General features: G+C 40.9%; 1 protein-coding gene across 7 annotated transcripts in view; it reads left to right on the forward strand.

Moving 5' to 3' along the window:
- Positions 1-20,400, forward strand: part of Pkc53E (Protein C kinase 53E) — a 68,065-nt gene that overhangs the window by 41,349 nt on the left and 6,316 nt on the right. For 5 of the 7 annotated variants that reach the window (XM_031979684.2, XM_076366837.1, XM_076366840.1 and 2 more), the window contains 7 exons: positions 14,959-15,087; positions 16,666-16,819; positions 17,417-17,645; positions 17,718-17,849; positions 18,807-19,072; positions 19,165-19,366; positions 19,974-20,162. In XM_031979684.2, coding sequence (XP_031835544.1) covers positions 14,959-15,087; positions 16,666-16,819; positions 17,417-17,645; positions 17,718-17,849; positions 18,807-19,072; positions 19,165-19,366; positions 19,974-20,162 — 1,301 coding nt within the window. Of the gene's footprint in view, positions 1-5,372; positions 5,482-14,958; positions 15,088-16,665; positions 16,820-17,416; positions 17,646-17,717; positions 17,850-18,806; positions 19,073-19,164; positions 19,367-19,973; positions 20,163-20,400 lie in introns of all 7 variants that reach the window. The other 2 variants (XM_076366838.1, XM_076366839.1) reach the window with 2 other exon arrangements.

A 20,400-nucleotide genomic window follows, 5' to 3' on the forward strand; every position in this document is an offset into this window, starting at 1 on the left:
TGTTGTTACTTGTTCTTCATTAACCGTTCCTTCTGTGTAAATATATATATTCTGTATATATACTTCTTGGCGAACGCTTTGGATCACGCTGCTCTCGAGACTACGGTCCTCGACGAGCCACGTCGTCGACGGACCGCACGATGTTCCACGCCCGCACGAGACGCTTCTCTTCGTGCCCCCCTCCCGCCGCGCGACCGCGTCGAGTCCATTGTCGACCGCGAAACCGATTTTTCCGGGGTGCGAGACGGTTCTTATTGTTTCCACCGCGGCTGACGGGCACAAAAGCGACGGAAGCTCAGCGACACGTCTCGCGCTTCCGGTCGAACGGATGTGCCCGTCTCGTTTGTTTATTTATCTTTACTTGCCTTGGCGAGCGAGGGAAAAGAAGAGAGAGTCGTTTCGGTCCGTTTGTCCCGGTTGCCGATGATCACTCCAGTTCTCTCTTTTCTTCGGATCTCGTTTGTCATCCGATTTTCCGAGACGTTTCGCTTTCTTTTATGTTTTTCCTCTGTTCCGTTTTTTTACCGAATCTCGCTTGAATTTTCCGCTCGGAACCCGGTCCCCCTCGGCGCGTGCACAGACTCACTTTCCGTTGGTGTGCGTGTGTGCATTGCTGTTGTCGCGGGCACGCGTCTTCCGCTTTTCGTGCCACCCGGACGAACCTTTGGTCCTCGCGCACGCTTTCGAGTCGAATTTCTCCGACACGCAGGTTTCCAAGTATAATGTGGCGAATGGGGTATTCTGAAATTAAATATGAGATTAGATTGTGTTCGAAGAAGCTTTTAACTCTTTGCACTCGAGAGGCGACTCTAAGTTATCATTCGATTTGACACTGGAAAACTATGAAGTGAATATTTAGTATTTTAAATGAAATTTTCTATTGCAATGTGAAATATTGAGATAGCTTTGTTGACACAGTAAAACTATAGAACGTGATATTTAATGTTAAATTTTGTATAATGCCTCTCGATATGTGAAACATTGGAATAAAACAGCTTTGTTCCTCAATGTACCGGTGATCTCTCTTCGAATTAGTCTCAAAGAACATCGTCGTCGCCTCGTAAAGAAATGGTAAATATTTATAGTAAGAAACATCCGAGTGCAAAGGGTTAAGAAAATAAGTCAGCGACTGGCAATGTGTTAACCCTCTATGGGCCGAATTTTTGTTCATTATTATAATAAAATATATGCGGTACAAAATTAATAGATATCCACATATGAATACGAATTAACAATGTATTCGATAGTTTCAATAATTTCATCAAACGAATCAATTTTGTAACTTTCCGATTACTTAATTTTATTCACCACTTCGACTGCAAAATAAAATAAATCATCAAGATGCCAATATACTGATACGCGACTTTAAAGTTACATGGGCCTACAGAGGGTTAACTCGACGATGATTATAGACGATTAGAATTGGAGAAGACTCGAGCGAAAGCGTGCAGAGATCGACTCGGTGGATGTAAATACGGATAAGGGAGAGGTTGCTCCGAACTCTCGGACGTTGTACATAGCCGTTGTTCCACGTTCTTTGTACAGTTTGTTCTTGTGCTCTGTTTGTCCCTGTCGCTTTCTACCAGCCTGTCTCGGCGACACTAATCCCGCACTCTGTCACATTTTTTACCTTTTTCTTTCTCACGTGCAAACGTCAGTGTTGTTCGTTACTGTACCATCTCGTACGTTGCTGGTGGCGCAGCGGTGGATTTCGAAGATGCACCGGCAAAGCGCTTTACTTTGTTGCCCCGTCGTCTATGGTATGATCAATTACACGAACAATGTCGATCGGTTTTTACGATACCATGCAGCGTTGAATCGGTTTTTCCATACAGATCGATCAACCCTTCATCGAACACTGAAAGAACAAGATTCTTATAGGAAACTCTTAGATTATACTATGTTACAGTTGAAAGAACAAGAAGATTCTTAGAGAAGATTTTTAGATTAGACTACGTTACAGTTGAAAGAACAAGAAGATTCTTATAGAAGATTTTTAGATCAGACTACGTTATAGTTGAAAGAACAAGAAGATTCTTATAGGAAACTCTCAGATTAAACTACATTGCAGTTGAAAGAACAAGAAGATTCTTATAGAGAATCCTTAGATTAGACTACATTACAGTTGAAAGAACAAAAAGATTGTTATTGAAAATTCTTACATCAGATTACATTACCGTTGAAAGAACAAAGATTTTTATAGAAAATTCTTAGATTAAACTACAACGTTACAGTTTAAAGAACAAGAAGATTTTTATAGAAAACTCTCAGATTAAACTACATTGCAGTTCAAAGAACAAGAAGATTCTTATAGAAGATTTTTAGATCAGACTACATTGCAGTTGAAAGATCAAGAAGATTCCTATAGAAAATTCTTAGATCAGACTACATTACAGTTGCAAGAACAAAAAGATTCTCATAGAAGATTTTTAGATCAGACTACATTGCAGTTGAAAGATCAAGAAGATTCTCATAGAAGATTTTTAGATCAGACTACATTGCAGTTGAAAGATCAAGAAGATTCTCATAGAAGATTTTTAGATCAGACTACATTGCAGTTGAAAGATCAAGAAGATTCTTACAGAAAACTCTTAGATCAGACTACATTAAACGAATAAAAAGATTCTTATAGAAAACTCTGAGATCAGACAACAGCATAACAATGATAAGCGATCGAAAGGGAGCTCGACATTCTCGTTAATCAAATCTCCTTGATCCCCCGTCGTTGCTGAATCCCCAGTTTCTCGTCCGTATCGCGTGGGATACTTTCCGCGTTATTAAACTTCTTTCCACCCGTGCATCCCCGAAACCGAACGCTGCCTCTCACCGACCCGACGCCAACGCACAATAAAGAGTACACGCGTGGCTGTACGATGGAAAAGTCGCGCAAGAGCGAGGTCCGCCCCCGTTCGTTCCACTAGCAAAGTTAGGGTTCTCGGGAACGGCAAGATCGAAGTAGGCGAATGAAAGGACACCGTGGGAAACCGCACCCCGATCCGAGAGAGAGAGGACGAGTCCGTGACCGTGAACAGGCGGGACGAGCCACCGGAGACACCGTGCCGCGGAAATTCGCTTAACTCGTTTGCTACCGGTGTCACGCACCTGTGAACAGAGAGGAAACAATGTTAGCTTCGCGCAGAGTTTTATTGGACAATGCACGGGACGATAGTGGAGGGATGGTAATCGGGTTTGGATAGTTGAAAGATGGTAAGCAACTTTGGATGGTTGAAAGATGGTTAATCAATTTTGGATAGTTGAAAGATAATTAACTTTGGGTAGTAATCAGGTTTATATAGTTGAACGGTGGTAAGCAACTTTGGATGGTTGAAAGATAGTAATCAATTTTGGATAATCTAAAGATAGCAATCAACTTTGGATAATTGAAAGATAGTAACCAACTTTGGATAATTGAAAAATAGTAATCAACTTTGGATAATCTATAGATAGTAATCAACTTTGGATAATCTAAAGATAGCAATCAACTTCTAATAGTCAAAAGATAGTAATCAACTTTGTATAATCTGAAGATAATAACCAACTTTCAATACTCAAAAGATTCTAATCACCTTTAAATAATCAAAAAATAGTAATCAATTCAAACAGTCGAAAAACATATTTCTTCAACCCTCTCGAAGCTCTCCAACCCCCGGCAATGTCCAATCAGACTCACTACAAAAGCTCTCAACCAAATTCAAAGAAACCAACGTACTATCTATCTTTCAAACACAAATTAAACATAACTTTCCTATCACCAATCTACCGTTGAAATAAACCTAGACGCAGAATAAGCATCAAAATCTCTTCTTCCCAGTCCAGTCGACCACGGTTCAAAAATAAATCATAGTGCGAGTTGGTAGCACGTGTACCAAAACACCACGAAATTGATGGTAGCAAACGTGTTAAAGATTTTTTACGGCTCTGCTCTGTGGCGGCGAACCAGTCGGCTGCTCTCTTCTTCTCTCGCTTTCTCTTCCTCTCTTCCTCTCACTCTCTCTATTTCTCTCTTTCTCTCGCTACTCTCCACGACACCCTTCTCCTTCGTGTTTAGTCGTCTTCTCGCCGACTTATCGCGCGCAGGGAGTCGAATGAACAGCGCGAGGACTGGCCCCGAGGGGTGTGCACCCCTCGCCGATGCGCTCTCAGTCGAGAGAAACGTGTTGTGTACCTGATCTTCGGGAGCACCGGTTGTCCGGATTCCGCTCGCGGGACGGACACCTGTTTGTTCGCTAGTCTGAGCTGAGGTATCCAGGGATCTCTTCCGGGTCGTGAATCTCCTTCGGAACGAGCTGCCCGTTTGATCAGCGTCTGATCTCTCGATTGATCGTCGATCGATCCAGATTCCATCAATGTTTGCCCGCTGCTCGGTCGACCAACGTTTGATCTCGACGAACGCCTTGCCTTACAATCTCAGATTCCAGACTTCGAGGAATGAATCTAACGAACGTCACTCGATTCCTTTGCGATCGAACGAAATGTTATTCTTCCGTCATCGATCGTTACGCTAATACTGCGAACGCAGGATTCCTGTTTCAAAATGAATCGGTCAATCGTGACACAGTGTTGTTCACGGTTCACAAGGCAAGGGGTTGGTCGCTGTTCAATTCAGACGATCAACATCCGATCGTTGCTCGATCACCGTCTAATAATCGTTTCGTCGATGATCCTTCCATCGCGATCTCGCCACCGGACGATTAGACGTTGATCGAGCAACGATCGGATGTTGATCGTTCGTCTGAATTGAACAGCGACCAACCCCTTGCCTTGTGAACCGTGAACAGGACTGTGTTGCGAACGATTGACTGATTTATTTTTAAACAGAAGAATCTTTCTGCGTTTGCAGTATTAGCGTAACGATCGATGACAGAATAACATTTCACTCGCGACACAGTCCTGTTCAGAGAGAAGTCACAAGGCAAGGGGTTGGTCGCTGTTCAATTCGGACGAACGATCAACATCCGATCGTTGCTCGATCACCGTCTAATCGTCGTTGCTTCGATGATGCTTCCATCGCGATCTCGCCACCGGACGATTTGCCAGACGAGAGGACGCGTTCACCCTTTCACGGAACTGGCTAGGTAATTGCCTCGACGGATCCTCCGAAGCGGAAAAAAACGACTGCTTCCACTTTCCCCGTGTCTCTCTCTGTACATCCACTTCCGGTAGCAGGAAGGGACACCCCCGCGTTCTGTCCGCCTCTCTTTTTCTCTTCCTGTCTCTATCTTTTCCTCTCTCTCTCTCTCTCTCTATCTATCTCTCTTTCTGTCTCTTTCTCTCTCTCTGTCTGTCTTTCTCGCTCGCCCTCGATCTTACCCATAGGATCAGACCAGAATGAAGGACCGGGTGTTCCCTGGACCCCTGTTTTGTGTTCCCAGATGAGCACCGCACACAAATGGGAGGTTTTCACGTACCTGACGCCAACCTTCTGCGACCACTGCGGCTCGATGCTTCACGGTATCGCGCATCAGGGACTTAAATGCTCAGGTAGCTAAAACATATTGAACCAGAGAAAGCAAAAACGCGGAGGAAACCACAGAGCAAAGCATCGAAACTCGCTAGGGAAGCTATCGAACCCGGAAATCCAAAGGACTATCGAACTGTGCGAGTAGAGTCAGTCTAATAATACTTTTCGCGTCGAGTTCCACGGTGAAGGGACGCTTTCACCTCTTCTAAGTGGAATTCGCCGCGAAAAGAAATTAGTGTATCAACCCCCTGCACTCATTGATTAATTACAACGTTATAAAATTCCATTTTCAGTATTGAACTCTACAATACATCTCTATATGAAATATCCAAGTGAAAACACTAAAACTAGACGGGTCGAAATCACCAATTTCTTTTTGCAATTATAAACAAGACAACAGACGCCTGAAAAACTATTCAAGACATTGATTCAGCAAACTGAATTGTAAACGAATCAAAGTCTCAATGCACTAGAGTTTCTATAAATTTCAAACAATCAATCTAAGCTCGGTGGTTTTAGTGTTGTCATTAGTTGCGTTCGCCGCAATATTTTATATATTCTACTAGTCTATTATTATTAGTCTATTATTATTAGTCTATTATATTATATATCTACTAATATTCTATTAGTCTAATATTCTACTAGTCTAATATTCTATTAGTCTAATATTCTATTAGTCTAATATTCTACTAGTCTAATATTCTACTAGTCTAATATTCCACTAGTCTAATATTCCACTAGTCTAATATTCCACTAGTCTAATATTCCACTAGTCTAATATTCCACTAGTCTAATATTCCACTAGTCTAATATTCCACTAGTCTAATATTCTACTAATCTAATATTCCACTAGTCTAACATTCTACTAGTCTAACATTCTACTAGTCTAATATTCTACTAATCTAATATTCCACTAGTCTAACATTCTACTAGTCTAACATTCTACTAGTCTAATATTCTACTAGTCTAATATTCTACTAGTCTAACATTCTACTAGTCTAATATCCTATTAGTCTAATATTTTTATCAAAACTATCGAGTGCAAAGAACCTAGACTAACTCTACCTACACTCTCTAATCCTTTGAATGTCCGGGTGCGACTCGCCTTCCAGCCGAACTACAACCCTAATTCTCGCGCAGCCTAATAATGATGACAATGGTGTCGCGATCAAGGGGGTTCCCTGGCCCGTACGTCGTTTCCGCTGAAGTCCGTCCGAGGATCCGGGAGAATGTAGAACGCCTCCCTGGAAACCCATCGCGAGCCGTGTCTTCTCTTCTGCCCCGTAGCCCGACGCCGCGATTCGCCGCCTGAAATCATTCGAACGCTAGAGACCTCCTCTCGCGAGAGACGGGTTTAAAGTATTTCTCGGTCGTTCTCTCGATCCTGCCTCCTCGCCCTGTAAACGAATCGCTGGCCCGCCCCGACGAGAGAAACGCCAACCACCTCTCCCCGCTCGATCCTTCTGGTTCGACGCTCCGTCCGCAACGCAGCCGTCCGCAGGACTCTCCGTGCGTGACCCTAGAGACCAAAGGGGAGGGTGAACCTTGCATCTCTTCCCAGTAATCGGTGTCGGCGTATCGCTGACTCGGGGGACCGTCGGCTGGATGGGGATTACCCGGTTCTTAGAGTGCACCGGAGCGGACGAGACGAGGCTGCTGTCTCGGCTTGAAAGAAATAAATGGGACATCGTTTCCGCGAGATGTGCCTCATGGTTGTTTCAGCTTCCATTGGCGAGACTGGGATCGGCAACTAGAACAGTGGAATGGAATTGTTAATGTAGGAACTTTGGAAATTTGAAAGCTTTTAGTTATATTCTTTGATTGCTTCATACTGCATTTCCAAAAGAGTTTTTGGGGTTTGGAACTAATTGTGGAATAGCGTTGTTAAAGTAGGTACTTTGGAAATTGAATTGAGAATTCGAGTCATTCAGATTGATCCACTGAATTCGGTGAAACGCGATGAAATTTAAAATGATTCGAATCAGTCGACTCAATTAAGTTTGCCAATGAAATCTGAAACTGTTCAAATCATAATTCAGTGAAATTTATTACGAAAATATGAAGATATCGACATTAAGTCTACCTATTTAGCGCTTAACACTATTTCCACCGAAGGTGTCAAAAGTGCTGAAATCTTCACTTAAAATTCTTTCCCTGCTCAATCATATATTCTGAATCGACCTTTCGACTCTTCCAATAGCGATTCTAAACTTAACTATAACAAACAATTTCCAAGTAAAAATTTCAAGAGGTCTCGACACCTTCGTTAAAAATAGCGTTAACCAGTTAACTGTGTTTGACGAGTAAACATGTCATAAAGCTTGAGGCGATACTAATTCTTTCATGAATTCTTTATTTTTTCACATAAACGTATCTTCTTTGCTTCGCTTCGATCTTTCATTGAAATATACTCTACGTGCATTCGTCCTTCGACGAGTACACGCATTTTTCGATTTTATTGCGAAACCAGAGGTTTCTCCAACAAAATTCCACAGTCAATTGGTTAAATCTCGTTGGACGATCTATCAGTTCAAATCAAGATCCTCGGCCGACTCTCGTTCGAGGACTCCATAAACAACCGTAAGAACCGTGGTAAATCCGGCGTCCGTTCGAACGATGCCCGATCCCGTCCGAAATCGGTAATCGTAGACAGCAAACGCGCCACGTACCGCGTACGTACTCACGTCACTTGGGTTTTTCTCCTCCTCGCTCCTCGCTTTACTCTCACCGTCGCTCTGTCTCTCTTGATCGTACTTCTCTGGCACGTTTTTTGAGAGCTCGCCTTGTACATACGAACGTACCCTTATACAGAGTGACTCCTTTTACCGTGCCACGAAGTTCGTTTGTAGACCGTTAGTTGAGATAGAAAAGTATCTAGAAAATTTCTCTGACACGTTGAACGTCGCACGATTTCATAGAGCAAAACATACAAAATAGATTTAATTTAATATTAAATCATTCGATTGAATTGCATTATTGTCACTGCATATTCATCGAGCTGAATGTCACCGCATTACATAGCATTATTTGTAATACAGAAATGTTTTTAGATAATCATCGTTTAACTCGGTTCGACTGGGGTTCACCGGTGACCCCGTGGCATTCAACGTGTCAACTAGAACCGTGGAATAGGATAATGTTAAACTAGGAACTTTCAAAATTGAATCCGACTTGCCGATCAAACTTTGAGTCATTCAGATGGATCCACTGAATTCGGTGAAACGCGGTCAAATTTGAAATGATTCGAATCAGTCGACTGAATTAAGTTTGCCAGTAAAATCTGAAACCATTCAAATCGTAATTCAGTGAAATTTTTTGCGAGAATATGAAGATATCGACATTAGTCTACCTAATTAACACTTAACACTATTTCCACCAAGGTGACATTCAACGTGTCAATACCAACAAGAACTACCCTTAATAACAAAAACATAAAAACTCTATTTAACACCAAGTAATTCGAAACATTCTTCCATACAACAGATAAATTTTACGCAATTTTATATGGCACGGTTCAACGAGTCACCCTGTACATTTCACTCGTATACCTCTCTATATATATATATATTTGGCGTTTTGTACATATATTACGAACACGTATGTCACCCGCGATTTCTGGGTCTGTCAGCCTACATTTATATATATAGTATATCGTACACTATTGTGATCGTGCATGCTCGTAGACGTGTACACGCGTGTATGTATAATCCCTGTATGTGAACGTAGATCTACGCCCCATACGCCCCCCATACGCCGAGCAAACGCGGGCGCAGAGCTCGACCCTTTCGACGGTTCAGCGACTCTTTCTGTGAGCGCGAGGCGTATCCGCTTCGGATCCCGGCAATCTTTCTCTTCCATTCGCCGAGCCGCCGGTTTGAACTTTCACCCGTCGATGCCCGACGATAGATTGCGGCGTTCCTTCCCCGGGAGTTTCGAGGGGAGACATTTTCTCCGGAAAATCGCTGGGTCAACCCCTCGTGATTTTAAACGAATACATCGAAACGCTCGATTCTTTCTACATTGTTTGTGTTTTAGTATAACCTCTTGACCTATGATTTCTTCAACTCTGATATGGCTACTTTGTTATTCATTTATTGGAAGGAAAATTTTAAGCGTATGTTATATATTTTGTTTTAAGTATAATGGTTGATTAGAGAGGTATATTTACTTTGAATTCGAATGAACTGAGTAATATATATATTTCTCAACTCTGATACGGCTACTTTGTCAGTGATAATTATCAATGATTATACCTTGCACACGTTGTCATAGAATAAGATTGGAATTTTCTCTTATTCTTATAGTATAATTCAAATAGAATTTAACAAACATAAATATAATTCCATTTGTTTGAATACAAACTCCACATCATTCCTCTGTTATCAATGATTATACCTTGCACACGTTGACATAGAATAAGACTGGAATTTTATCTCTTATCTTAATTCAAATAGAATTTAACAAACATAAATGTAACATCATTCCTCTATTACCAATGATTATACCTTAGAACACATATTGACATAGAATAAGACTGGAATCTTCTTAATAAATCATTCAGAGGAAAGTAGTCAGATGGACGCCAGTTTACAAGAACATCATAGAGCAAGGGGTTAATTTCTATTTTCCACGAGGGAAACGTGTAATCGCACGCAGGCAAAAGTTCGCCGCTGGGTCGGATCGAACACGGTTTTTATCTGTTCCGAAGCGGAGATTACAAGGACACGCCTCGCGACGCACAGATCAAATCGCGGAGCTGCGTGCGCCGTGTTTCTCGCCGCACGCCCCGTTCGCCGTCACTTTGTTCGCGCGTCCCCGCCATTCTCGTTTCTGGGGCCCCGACGCGGACCGGCGAGTCTCGTCGCGCGAACTCGATGCATTTCGATTGCGTTCATTCCCTTGAGTTCATTGAATTTCATTTGGAACGTTTCATCGGAAACGATTCGGCATCGAATGATTCGCTAACAGTACTGCCTTAGTGATTATAAAAGTTCTTGATAAGTTTTTAATATTATTATATACTATTATTAATAATATTATATAATAATAATAATATATTATATTATTATATAATATTATGAACAATATTTATATTAGTATTATATTATAATAATAATATTAATATAAATATTATTAATAATATTATATAATATAATATATTATAGTTTATAATATTATTTGTTATTTTATTTATTATAAGTATTTTTTAGTAAGTTCTTATCAAATTGGAGGAATAGATTTCGTTTTGCAACTTCTTATAAACGCATCTGAATAATTTCAGTAATCATGAAACACAAATGTTCAAGGTCATCACAGTTTGTCCGGCAGTTCTGTGGTGTTAAGAATCATTGGAAACTAACTATTCTAAGGTGTAAATTGACGATTCACTGACATCGCGTTTTCAGTCATAATTAGCGTTGCAGGAAGCTTCAATTAATAATGCCACGAAAATGGAAGGCCATTTGTAATCAGATTTGACGGAAGCTGAGTTAGACGCGGACGAGTGAACTCTGCTCTTCTTTTTGGCGCGGGCCAAAAATGAAAGACGGATAGCTGAACCGAGAGGAACCAGTGGCAGCTCGAGGGAATACGTGGCGAGGCTGCAGCAATGAAATTTAAATACGTGCCACTCATTGGGCGAATCGATTAACTCCGTGAAACAAAAGAGAAGAATGATGATACAGTTGTATATTGATTTTTGGAATTTTCTTTTGAATGCAATATTGAATCCATATTGTGGAATTTTAGTTGATTAACATAGGTGTAGATTCGTTATAACAAATATGTAGAATATGTAGAATAATATATTCTTTAGCTGTTATTATTGCAATTTTTCCATGAGTGAAAGATCTTCCATTGTGTCTTGGTAGCAAAGTTAGGGCTAAGGGCTAATGAAGCGCTTTAATGATAAAATCTTGAAAAATTCAGAAAGTGGAGTTAATTGATTTGGCCAGTGAGCGGCTCATATGCACCGTGTACAGGTATATCAATGCCACCCCAAGGTTAAGTATATTTATTAACACGTTGAATGCCATGGGGGTCACCGGTGGCGACCAAATCGACTGACTATAATTCACTCAATTAAACGGTGACTATTTGAAAACATTTCTATATTGTAAACTTCTATATTATTTCATTTCTATATCTCTATATTATAAACTTCTATATCTGTATATTATAATTTCTATATCTCTATATTATAAACTTCTATACTATTTAATTTCTATATTTCAATCCTATAAACTCCTGCATCACTTAATTTCTATATTTCTACATTTCCAAAAATTTCTATATCATCCAATCTCTACACTTCTAAATTACAAACATTATCTATCACAATTCAACTCAATAATTCATTACCACATCTGTCACTTCATGTACTTTGCTCTATGAAATCATTCAACGTGTTAATTATCAATCCTAGACTGCACAGCACATACAAAACAGAAACGTTCGTTTCCCATTCTGCAAGGGCTGCAGCCCTTGTCCCACACCCTTGAGCCACCATTGTTCCACGCATGATTCAATAAATACAAATTCCGAATATGAACATAAATCTACCAACAACGCTAAACTGAACAAACACGAATGATTTAAAGTAACGAAGTCGAAGACTCGCTCGACGGTACTCGCTTCCACGACGGGGCTCAGCGACGTTTCGCGTGTCCGCGGGTAAACGAACGCCCGTTGTTCTTCGGCATCGATCGGAGCTGCCATCGAATCTTTTCTTGGCTCGTCACGGCGCTCACCCCGCGAAACAGACACACACGAGGATGTCATCGACCGAACCGTAGGCCAAACCGCGGCTCGCGGATACTACCCCCAATTGAAAGTACAAGATCGGACCGTGCTTTTGCATAAATCAACCACAGCCGGCTGGAACTCGACCAAACAATTCAATTTAACCCTTCGTATAGAATTGACGAGTCTCGCAAGTGTTCTCTGTGACTCGATTTTGTCAATTTTCGAAACCTGACGCAGCGAGAGCAAAATAAGAAATTATTTTCAGGAATCAATGAAATTTAATCTATAATACTGCAGGTTGTAACAGTCGTGTCTATAGCAGTGTTTCCCAACGTTTATCGTGAAGGACGCCATAAAATTCTTATGCACCCCCTATGTGACATATATAGAATTTGTAATATTATAATATTTTTATAATGTTTATTATAATATTTTTGCTATTTTCTTTACGTACGTGAATACTATATTTCAAATTTCAAATTGCTCCCCTATGTAACATATCATAATAAATATTATAGGAATATTATAATATAATACTACAAATTCTATATATTTTACATATATAAATATATTTCTATATATTTTTGATATTTCCTTTACTCGCGTGAATATTGTGAAATATATGAAGTGATAATTCAAATTGCAAATTCCTATGTAAGATATATAGAATTTGTAATGTTATATTATAATATTCTTACAATATTTATTATAATATTTTTGCTATTTTCTTTACTTGCGTGAATATTGTGAACTATATGAAGTGATATTTCAAATTTCCAATTGCCCCCTTAAAAATCAAATTGCCCCTTATGTAATATATATAGAATTTGTAATATTATATCATAATATTCCTATAATATTTAATATAATATTTTTGATATTTCCTTTACTCGCGTGAATATTGTGAAATATATGAAGTAATAACTCAAGTTTCCACGTTGGGAAACACTGGTCTATAGAGTCGCGACAGCATGAAAGCAGAAATATTCGAGGTGAAACGAGTAAGACCAGGGGTTAACGGCTGTTACCTCTTATAGAAACTACGAAAGTGCATTCAGTGACATTTCGAACGACTTACACGTTTGCTACATCGATTCGCTTGAGAAATTGGAACGGCAGCTGTTATCTTAATGAGCATTAAACATTCGAACGTCGTTTAAATTATTAATCGATCGAACGTTCGTCGGTCTTGGTACAAGTAAACTCGAAAGTCTCTTAGCTTTTTTAATCGTCTGCCCCTTACCCCGTGAAGGATGCGTTATTTTCCGTTTGACAAGGGTGCACGGGCATTTATAGTTTCTTGAATATTTTCTTGAAATAACGCGAGCCGTTTCGTTCGATTTCCTTGACCCTCCGCGTCTCGAGGATACTCGACAGTTATTTTTAATCTGATAACCGTGGAAGACGTGTCGGCTCGTCCTTTGTCCTCGTCAACACCCCTGAAACTATTTTTCGTTTTCTCATTCACTCGCTCGGAATGCCCTCCACTGAATCTAATTAATTTAACCCTATAACAATTGTAACAATAGACTTTCGGTTTCTCCAGACATTCGTTACAGTATTCTAATGAAGCTTATTCTCAAAATCGTTTCGAAATATTTTTTTTTTCTCATTCACTCGCTCGGAGTGCCCTCCACTGAATCCTACCGCGACGTCTCAGCATTAACTAATTTTATATTATTAATATTTACAATATTAACCCTACAACAATTGTAACAATAGACTTTCGGTTTCTCCAGACATTCTCTATAGTATTCCAATGAAGCTTATTCTCAAGATCGTTTCGAACATTCAATGCTCTTAAGATATCAATCATTGCCAAGCAACAATGGAAACCAATGATTCTGACTGACACTAGTTCCAATGTTAACCCTTTGCACTCGAGTGACTCTCAGTCACTTGATTTGCTACAGCAAAACTATAAAATTGAATATTTAGTATTTTAAACGAAACTATATATTACTATAGGAAATATTTAAATAAAACTACTCTGTCTAATTCATCTGCAAATGATCTTTAAATTAGTTTCAAACAGTGTTGTATATCTCCTTCAAAAATGTTAAACATTTGCAGTGAAACACTTTCGAGTGCAAAGGGTTGAGAACAGCAGGATATCGGTACAGTTTCCTTGTTCTCTAACACTAAAACCACCAAACAGTTGAATCGACTTTTCTAAAATTCTCTGTAGAAACTACAAAGATATATATTGTTTCATCTCATCAAAATGACATTCGTCTACAAAGAGTCTAATCCACGGTTCCAATCGAGTACTTTCTTCAATACAACCGAGTATCCGCCACGGTCGATGATTTCCTCGCATGATCCAAAAATTCTCTCCATCTCACGATGGATGTCAAATGGATGTCAAATCAACGGACGTTCTAGACTCCGCGTACGCGCCTGCCGCAGCCGCCGTAGTCTCAGTTCTTCGCGAAAGGAGACAATTTAGAAAGCAAAAGACTCGAAGAAAATAATCAAACGTAGAAACTAAGATTGACCGGCGGCTGCGGCGCGATGGCGGAACGCGCGAAGAAGCGCCGCACACCCCCGCGCTAGTCTGCATCCACCACCCGCTGCTCGATCTCGAGACGTTGAATGAAAAGGAAAATGATAAAGAGAATGACAAAAAAAGAAAGAAAGAAAACAAAGAAACGCGGCAAACGAACGAGGTTGCCGGGTCTGGCTGAAACGACGCTAACGCCAGCGAGAGCGTCGAACGGTTCCGATGACTGATCGTTGATCTGATGACGCAGCATGTGACATGAACGTGCACAAGAGATGCGAGGAGAGCGTACCGAATCTATGCGGGTGCGACCACACCGAGCGGCGGGGTCGTATCAACCTGAACATCTCGTGTTCCGGCAACAAGCTCACCGTCGAGGGTAAGGCTCCCTTTAATTTCTTCATTCAACAGTGTCTTGCTACTCGCGTTCCATGTTTTTGAAGATCGGTCACTGAAACAGAGTAGCATTCATTTAACACTAGAACTACCAAGCGCTTAACACTTTGACTGCCACGTAAACACTCATCGAAACCCCCATGTACTCGAAACAGTGTTCTCCATTAACCAGAAACTGAGAAATCAAGACTCTTAACAATTGCTCCAGTATCTTTCTTATGTCTCATATATCCAACAAAATTCGGGTCGTTCGATACGTCATGAAAGAAATGTCCACGTTTCTGTGAAAAATAATGTCACCCGAATTCGGGTGACGTGGCAGTCAGTGTTACGATTGGTATGCACCCTATAAAAATTGTAATAGATTATTTTCGGTTTCTTTAGACATTCGTTACAGTACTGAAATGAAACTATTTATATATTCTCATAATTTAGAGTATAATCTTCAGTCTCGGGAAAAGCTGGACATGACAGCGAGTCGACGACGCGGCGATCGTTAGCGTTCCCCGACGGGGAGCCGAAAACGCGTCCCCGAGCTCCCAGAAGCGGATCCGCGCGATTGACGGTATTACGGTCCCGCGCAATCGTTATTAAAAATATCTCTCGATCGATTTATCGACGTTCACCGTCAAACGTTTTTCAAGTAGTACGAGTAGCCGAGGAAGATTATCTCTGGCGGAGCGCGGGGCCTCGAGGAAAGCGTGAGATCTTTATTATTAGACCGTTATTATCGGCCGGAAAAAGCGGTTCTTTCGGATCGCAAGGTCGGGAACGCGAGACGGAACGCCACGCCGTTGAAATCCGTTCTAGGTGAGACGTCGCGACGTCGATCCGCTGCGAGCTGGACCGAGCTGGTCTAGGCTAGGCCAACCCGCGACGTCTTTATCTCTAGGCCAGTGTTTCCCAAGGTTTTTTGCGCCGTGGCCCACCTGAGACTTTGAAATTCTTATGCACCCCCTATGTGACATGTAGAGAATTTGCAATATTATATTATAGTATTTTTATAATGTTTGGTATAATATTTTTGCTATTTTTTTTATGTACTTGAATACTGTGGAATATGTGAAGTGATATTTCAAATTTTAAATTGCCTCCTTGTGTGACATGTATAGAATTTGTAATATTATAATATTTTTATAATGTTTATTATAGTATCTTTGCTATTTTCTTTGCCTACGTGAATATTGAGAAATATATGAAATGATATTTCAAATTTCAAATTGCCTTCTTATGTGACATATATATAATTTCTAATATTATATTATTTTTGCTATTTTTTTGCGTACGTGAATACTGTAAAATATATGAAGTGATCATTCAAATTTCAAATTGCCCCCTATGTAACATATAATTTCTAATATTATATTATAATATCCCTATAATATTTATTACAATATCTTTGCTATTTTCTTTAGTGCCTAAATATTGTAAAATATATGAACTAACATTTCAAATTTCAAATTTCCCCCTTAAAAACCAAATTGCTCTCCTATGGGGCGACGACCCCACGTTGGGAAACACTGATCTAGGCCCTAATTCCGTGTCACGGAACCGATTGCAGTGAAGCAGGGACGAAACCTGATCCCGATGGACCCCAACGGCTTGTCGGACCCGTACGTCAAGCTGAAGCTGATCCCGGATTCGGACAACGTGAAGAAAAAAACGAAAACGATCAAGTCCTGTCTGAACCCGGAATGGAACGAGATGATCGTATTGTAAGTCCTTCGGGCCGGCCTCCTTGTGCAGTTCCTTACACATTCTTTTTCTCGTTGTGTTGCCTGAAAGAATAGATCCATTAATCCCTTGCCGTACTGTCACGAGTCCGACTCGCGATGAGAATTTAAATAAACATTTAATAAATACCACTGGTCTGACTCGTATTAAAAAATTCGAACCAAACATGAACCTTACGAGTCGACCTCGTCGTCTTAACCCTTTGCACTCAAAACCTTTTCACTGGAAATATTCAACATGTTTCAAAGAGATAGGCATTGTTTGAAACTCAACGATAATTCACGGATAAATAAAGCAGCTATTTCAGTTAAATATTCCAATTTATAAAATCCGTTTATAAAATCCAATATGCGTCAATTTGACGCGTTCCGTAAACCTAGTGTTAATCTCGAGTCGCAGGTAGTCTGAAGACATAATTTAAAGTTCCGGCAACATCTCCTGCTCCTTTCGCAAAGATTTCTGGACCGCTTGGTCAATTCTAAGTTACGGCAAGGGGTTAACGCATGAGCGTTGGAAGAGCTTGATGACCCTCACACGAGGATCTCGTCATTAAACTCGTGGCACCCGGCACTTTTCAGCGACCTGAAGCCCGAGGACAAGGACCGGAGGCTGCTGATCGAGGTCTGGGACTGGGACAGAACGTCCAGGAACGACTTCATGGGTTCCCTGTCGTTCGGCATCTCGGAGCTGATGAAGGCGCCCGCGAGCGGATGGTTCAAGCTGCTCACCCAGGAGGAAGGAGAGTACTACAATGTCCCCGTGCCGGAGGAAGGCGTCGACCTCGCCGAGCTGAAAGTCAAGATGCGAGTAAGATTGCTTTTGATTTATCACAGCGCTCGCTGGGGTTGCGTCGCTTCGTCTCACGCTCTTTCCCCTTAGAAGACATCGGTCACGAAGAAGGCGCCGGCCACCCAGGACAAAGAGGTGCCGCACAACATGGGCAAGAGCGACTTGATCAGGGCCAGCGACTTCAACTTCCTCATGGTCCTCGGGAAGGGCAGCTTCGGGAAAGTTAGTCCCCTTCTGGATGCTTGACACGTTCGCCACCGGCGTACTCCTGTATCCTGCAGAATAAAATGAAATTAATGGATATTGTTATTAGAAATTATAAACTATGGCATTATATTGAGGAACTCAGTGGCTCTTTCAGTTCCATTTTTCCAATGTTTTTAGGTTTAATGGATTGAAGAAAATGAGGAGACTGTCAATGAGATAAGCGCTGGTGGTGAACGTGTTAACGCGTTGACTACCGTTAGACTTTCTCTGTTGCGTAATACTTATTCTTTCTACTAAGGCAAATGGTATAAGAATCATTACCAATTTGGTATTACACTATTATCTAGCTGCTCATGTTAGCACATATTTTATCAGACGTCGATTGTCTTATTGTACTTGTTAAAAAGCAATTTGGAAGCTCCGGCCATCGGTGACCACCGTGGCAGTCAACATGTTCGATTGCGAATGAGGATCTATCTATAATTTATCTGTAACGATTGTACAGTGATTAAGACTGTATTATTGCAGAGATATAAATATTGGGATTTGTTTTATCACTGCAGTTGTGACAATAGTATAGAGTGACTAAAGCCTGCATTACAGGATGCAGAGACCTGAATCTTGAGATTCATTTTATCACTGCAGTTGTAACAACAGTATACAGTGACTAAAGCCTGCATTACTGCAGAGATGTGAATTTTAGGATTCGTTTTATCACTGCAGTTGTGACAATAGTATAGAGTGACTAAAGCCTGCATTACTGCAGAGATGTGAATCTTGGGATTCGCTTTACCACTACAATTGTAACAGTGTAAAGTGACTCACAAGTGTTTAAGCAATGCATGGAAACCACTTGAAGGATTGTTCAAATTTGTCCCCTTGCAATCCCTAAAGTGGGCTCCACAAATTGAATGTTTAGCAATCCATTGCCAAGATAAAAGCAGTACCAAAGCAGCGTGAAATTGACTGTAGGTGATGCTGGCGGAACGGAAGGGCACGGACGAGCTGTACGCCATCAAGATACTGAAGAAGGACATCATCATCCAGGACGAGGACGTCGAGTGCGCCATGGTGGAGAAGCGGGTGCTGGCGTTGTCCAGCAAGCCGCCGTTCCTCGTGCAGCTGCACTCCTGTTTCCAAACCATGGACCGGTTATACTTCGTCATGGAGTACGTGAACGGCGGGGATCTGATGTACCAGATACAGCAGTGCGGCAAATTCAAGGAGCCGGTCGCAGTGTAAGTGGACGCCGGTGATGGGTTTTAGGTTAGGTTTCTGCTACCCGCGAAACGGAACGGTTAAAGCGGGAACTCTCATTCGATTTTCGCAGATTCTACGCGTCCGAGATAGCGATAGGTCTGTTTTACCTGCACGGCCGAGGCATCATTTACCGGGACCTGAAGTTGGACAACGTTTTGCTGGACCAGGACGGACATATCAAGATTGCGGACTTCGGGATGTGCAAGGAGGGCATCAGCGGCGACAAAACCACCAAAACGTTTTGCGGAACACCGGATTACATCGCTCCCGAAGTTGGTTTCTTCTGTTTCGATCGATTCCCTTGCGAGTGAACCCTAGAACTGGTCAGATAATTTCATGGTGCTCGATTTTGTAAATTTTGATAAAGTGAGGTTATCTTAATGCTTTGGAGACTGTCTCACCGGTTCGAGGGTTGACGCTAGAACTACCGAGTATTACGATTAACCCTTTGAACTCTGGCTCCAATATTGCACCAGTTGTAAACTACCGTAAAATTATTCGATTTTCCACACATCCAAATTTTGTACTAACAAGGAAGATAAAAGATTGAAAGAATGTTACAGCATTTCTAATTTTCGAATACTATGAAAATCAGTCGCGGTTGCTGATAGATTACAAAACACCTGGAGTGCTAAGGGTTAATGTGCAATTCCCATAGAAATTATAACAATAGATTATTTTCAGTTTCTTGAGACATTCGGTATAGTACTCTATGGAAACTATTTATTTTCAAAATCATTTCGAAGATATCAGTAATTGCTGAACAAAAAAATCGAAACCAGTCATTTTGACTGCTGCGTAATTCTAGTGTTAAAGAAATATTAACGAGTACCGTCGAGGCTGGTAGCAGGTGTAGGTTGATTTATATCCTTCTTTTAGATCATTCTATATCAACCGTACGGAAAGTCGGTGGACTGGTGGGCGTACGGGGTGCTGCTGTACGAAATGCTGGTCGGTCAGCCACCGTTCGACGGGGAAGATGAGGACGAACTGTTCGACGCCATAAAGGATCATAACGTCAGTTACCCGAAAAGCCTGACGAAGGAGGCTAGAGAAATCTGCAAAGCGGTAATAGAATCTTTATCCGTTGAAATTACCAATTAAGAATGTTTTAATTGACCTTCACTTCGGTCTTAAATATCCTACTCTCTGAAGGTGGTTCCTCATTATTATTATTATTATTATTATAACAGTCGCACAGTTTTCCCGCGGTTTTCGAAAAACCAATTAATGACAAAGTAGCCATATGTAATCAATTATTATACTCAAAAGGAAACATAGTCATAACATATGCTTAGAATTTTTC

Source organism: Nomia melanderi, chromosome 4 (genome assembly GCF_051020985.1).
Source record: "Nomia melanderi isolate GNS246 chromosome 4, iyNomMela1, whole genome shotgun sequence".
Classification (NCBI taxonomy): domain Eukaryota; kingdom Metazoa; phylum Arthropoda; class Insecta; order Hymenoptera; family Halictidae; genus Nomia; species Nomia melanderi.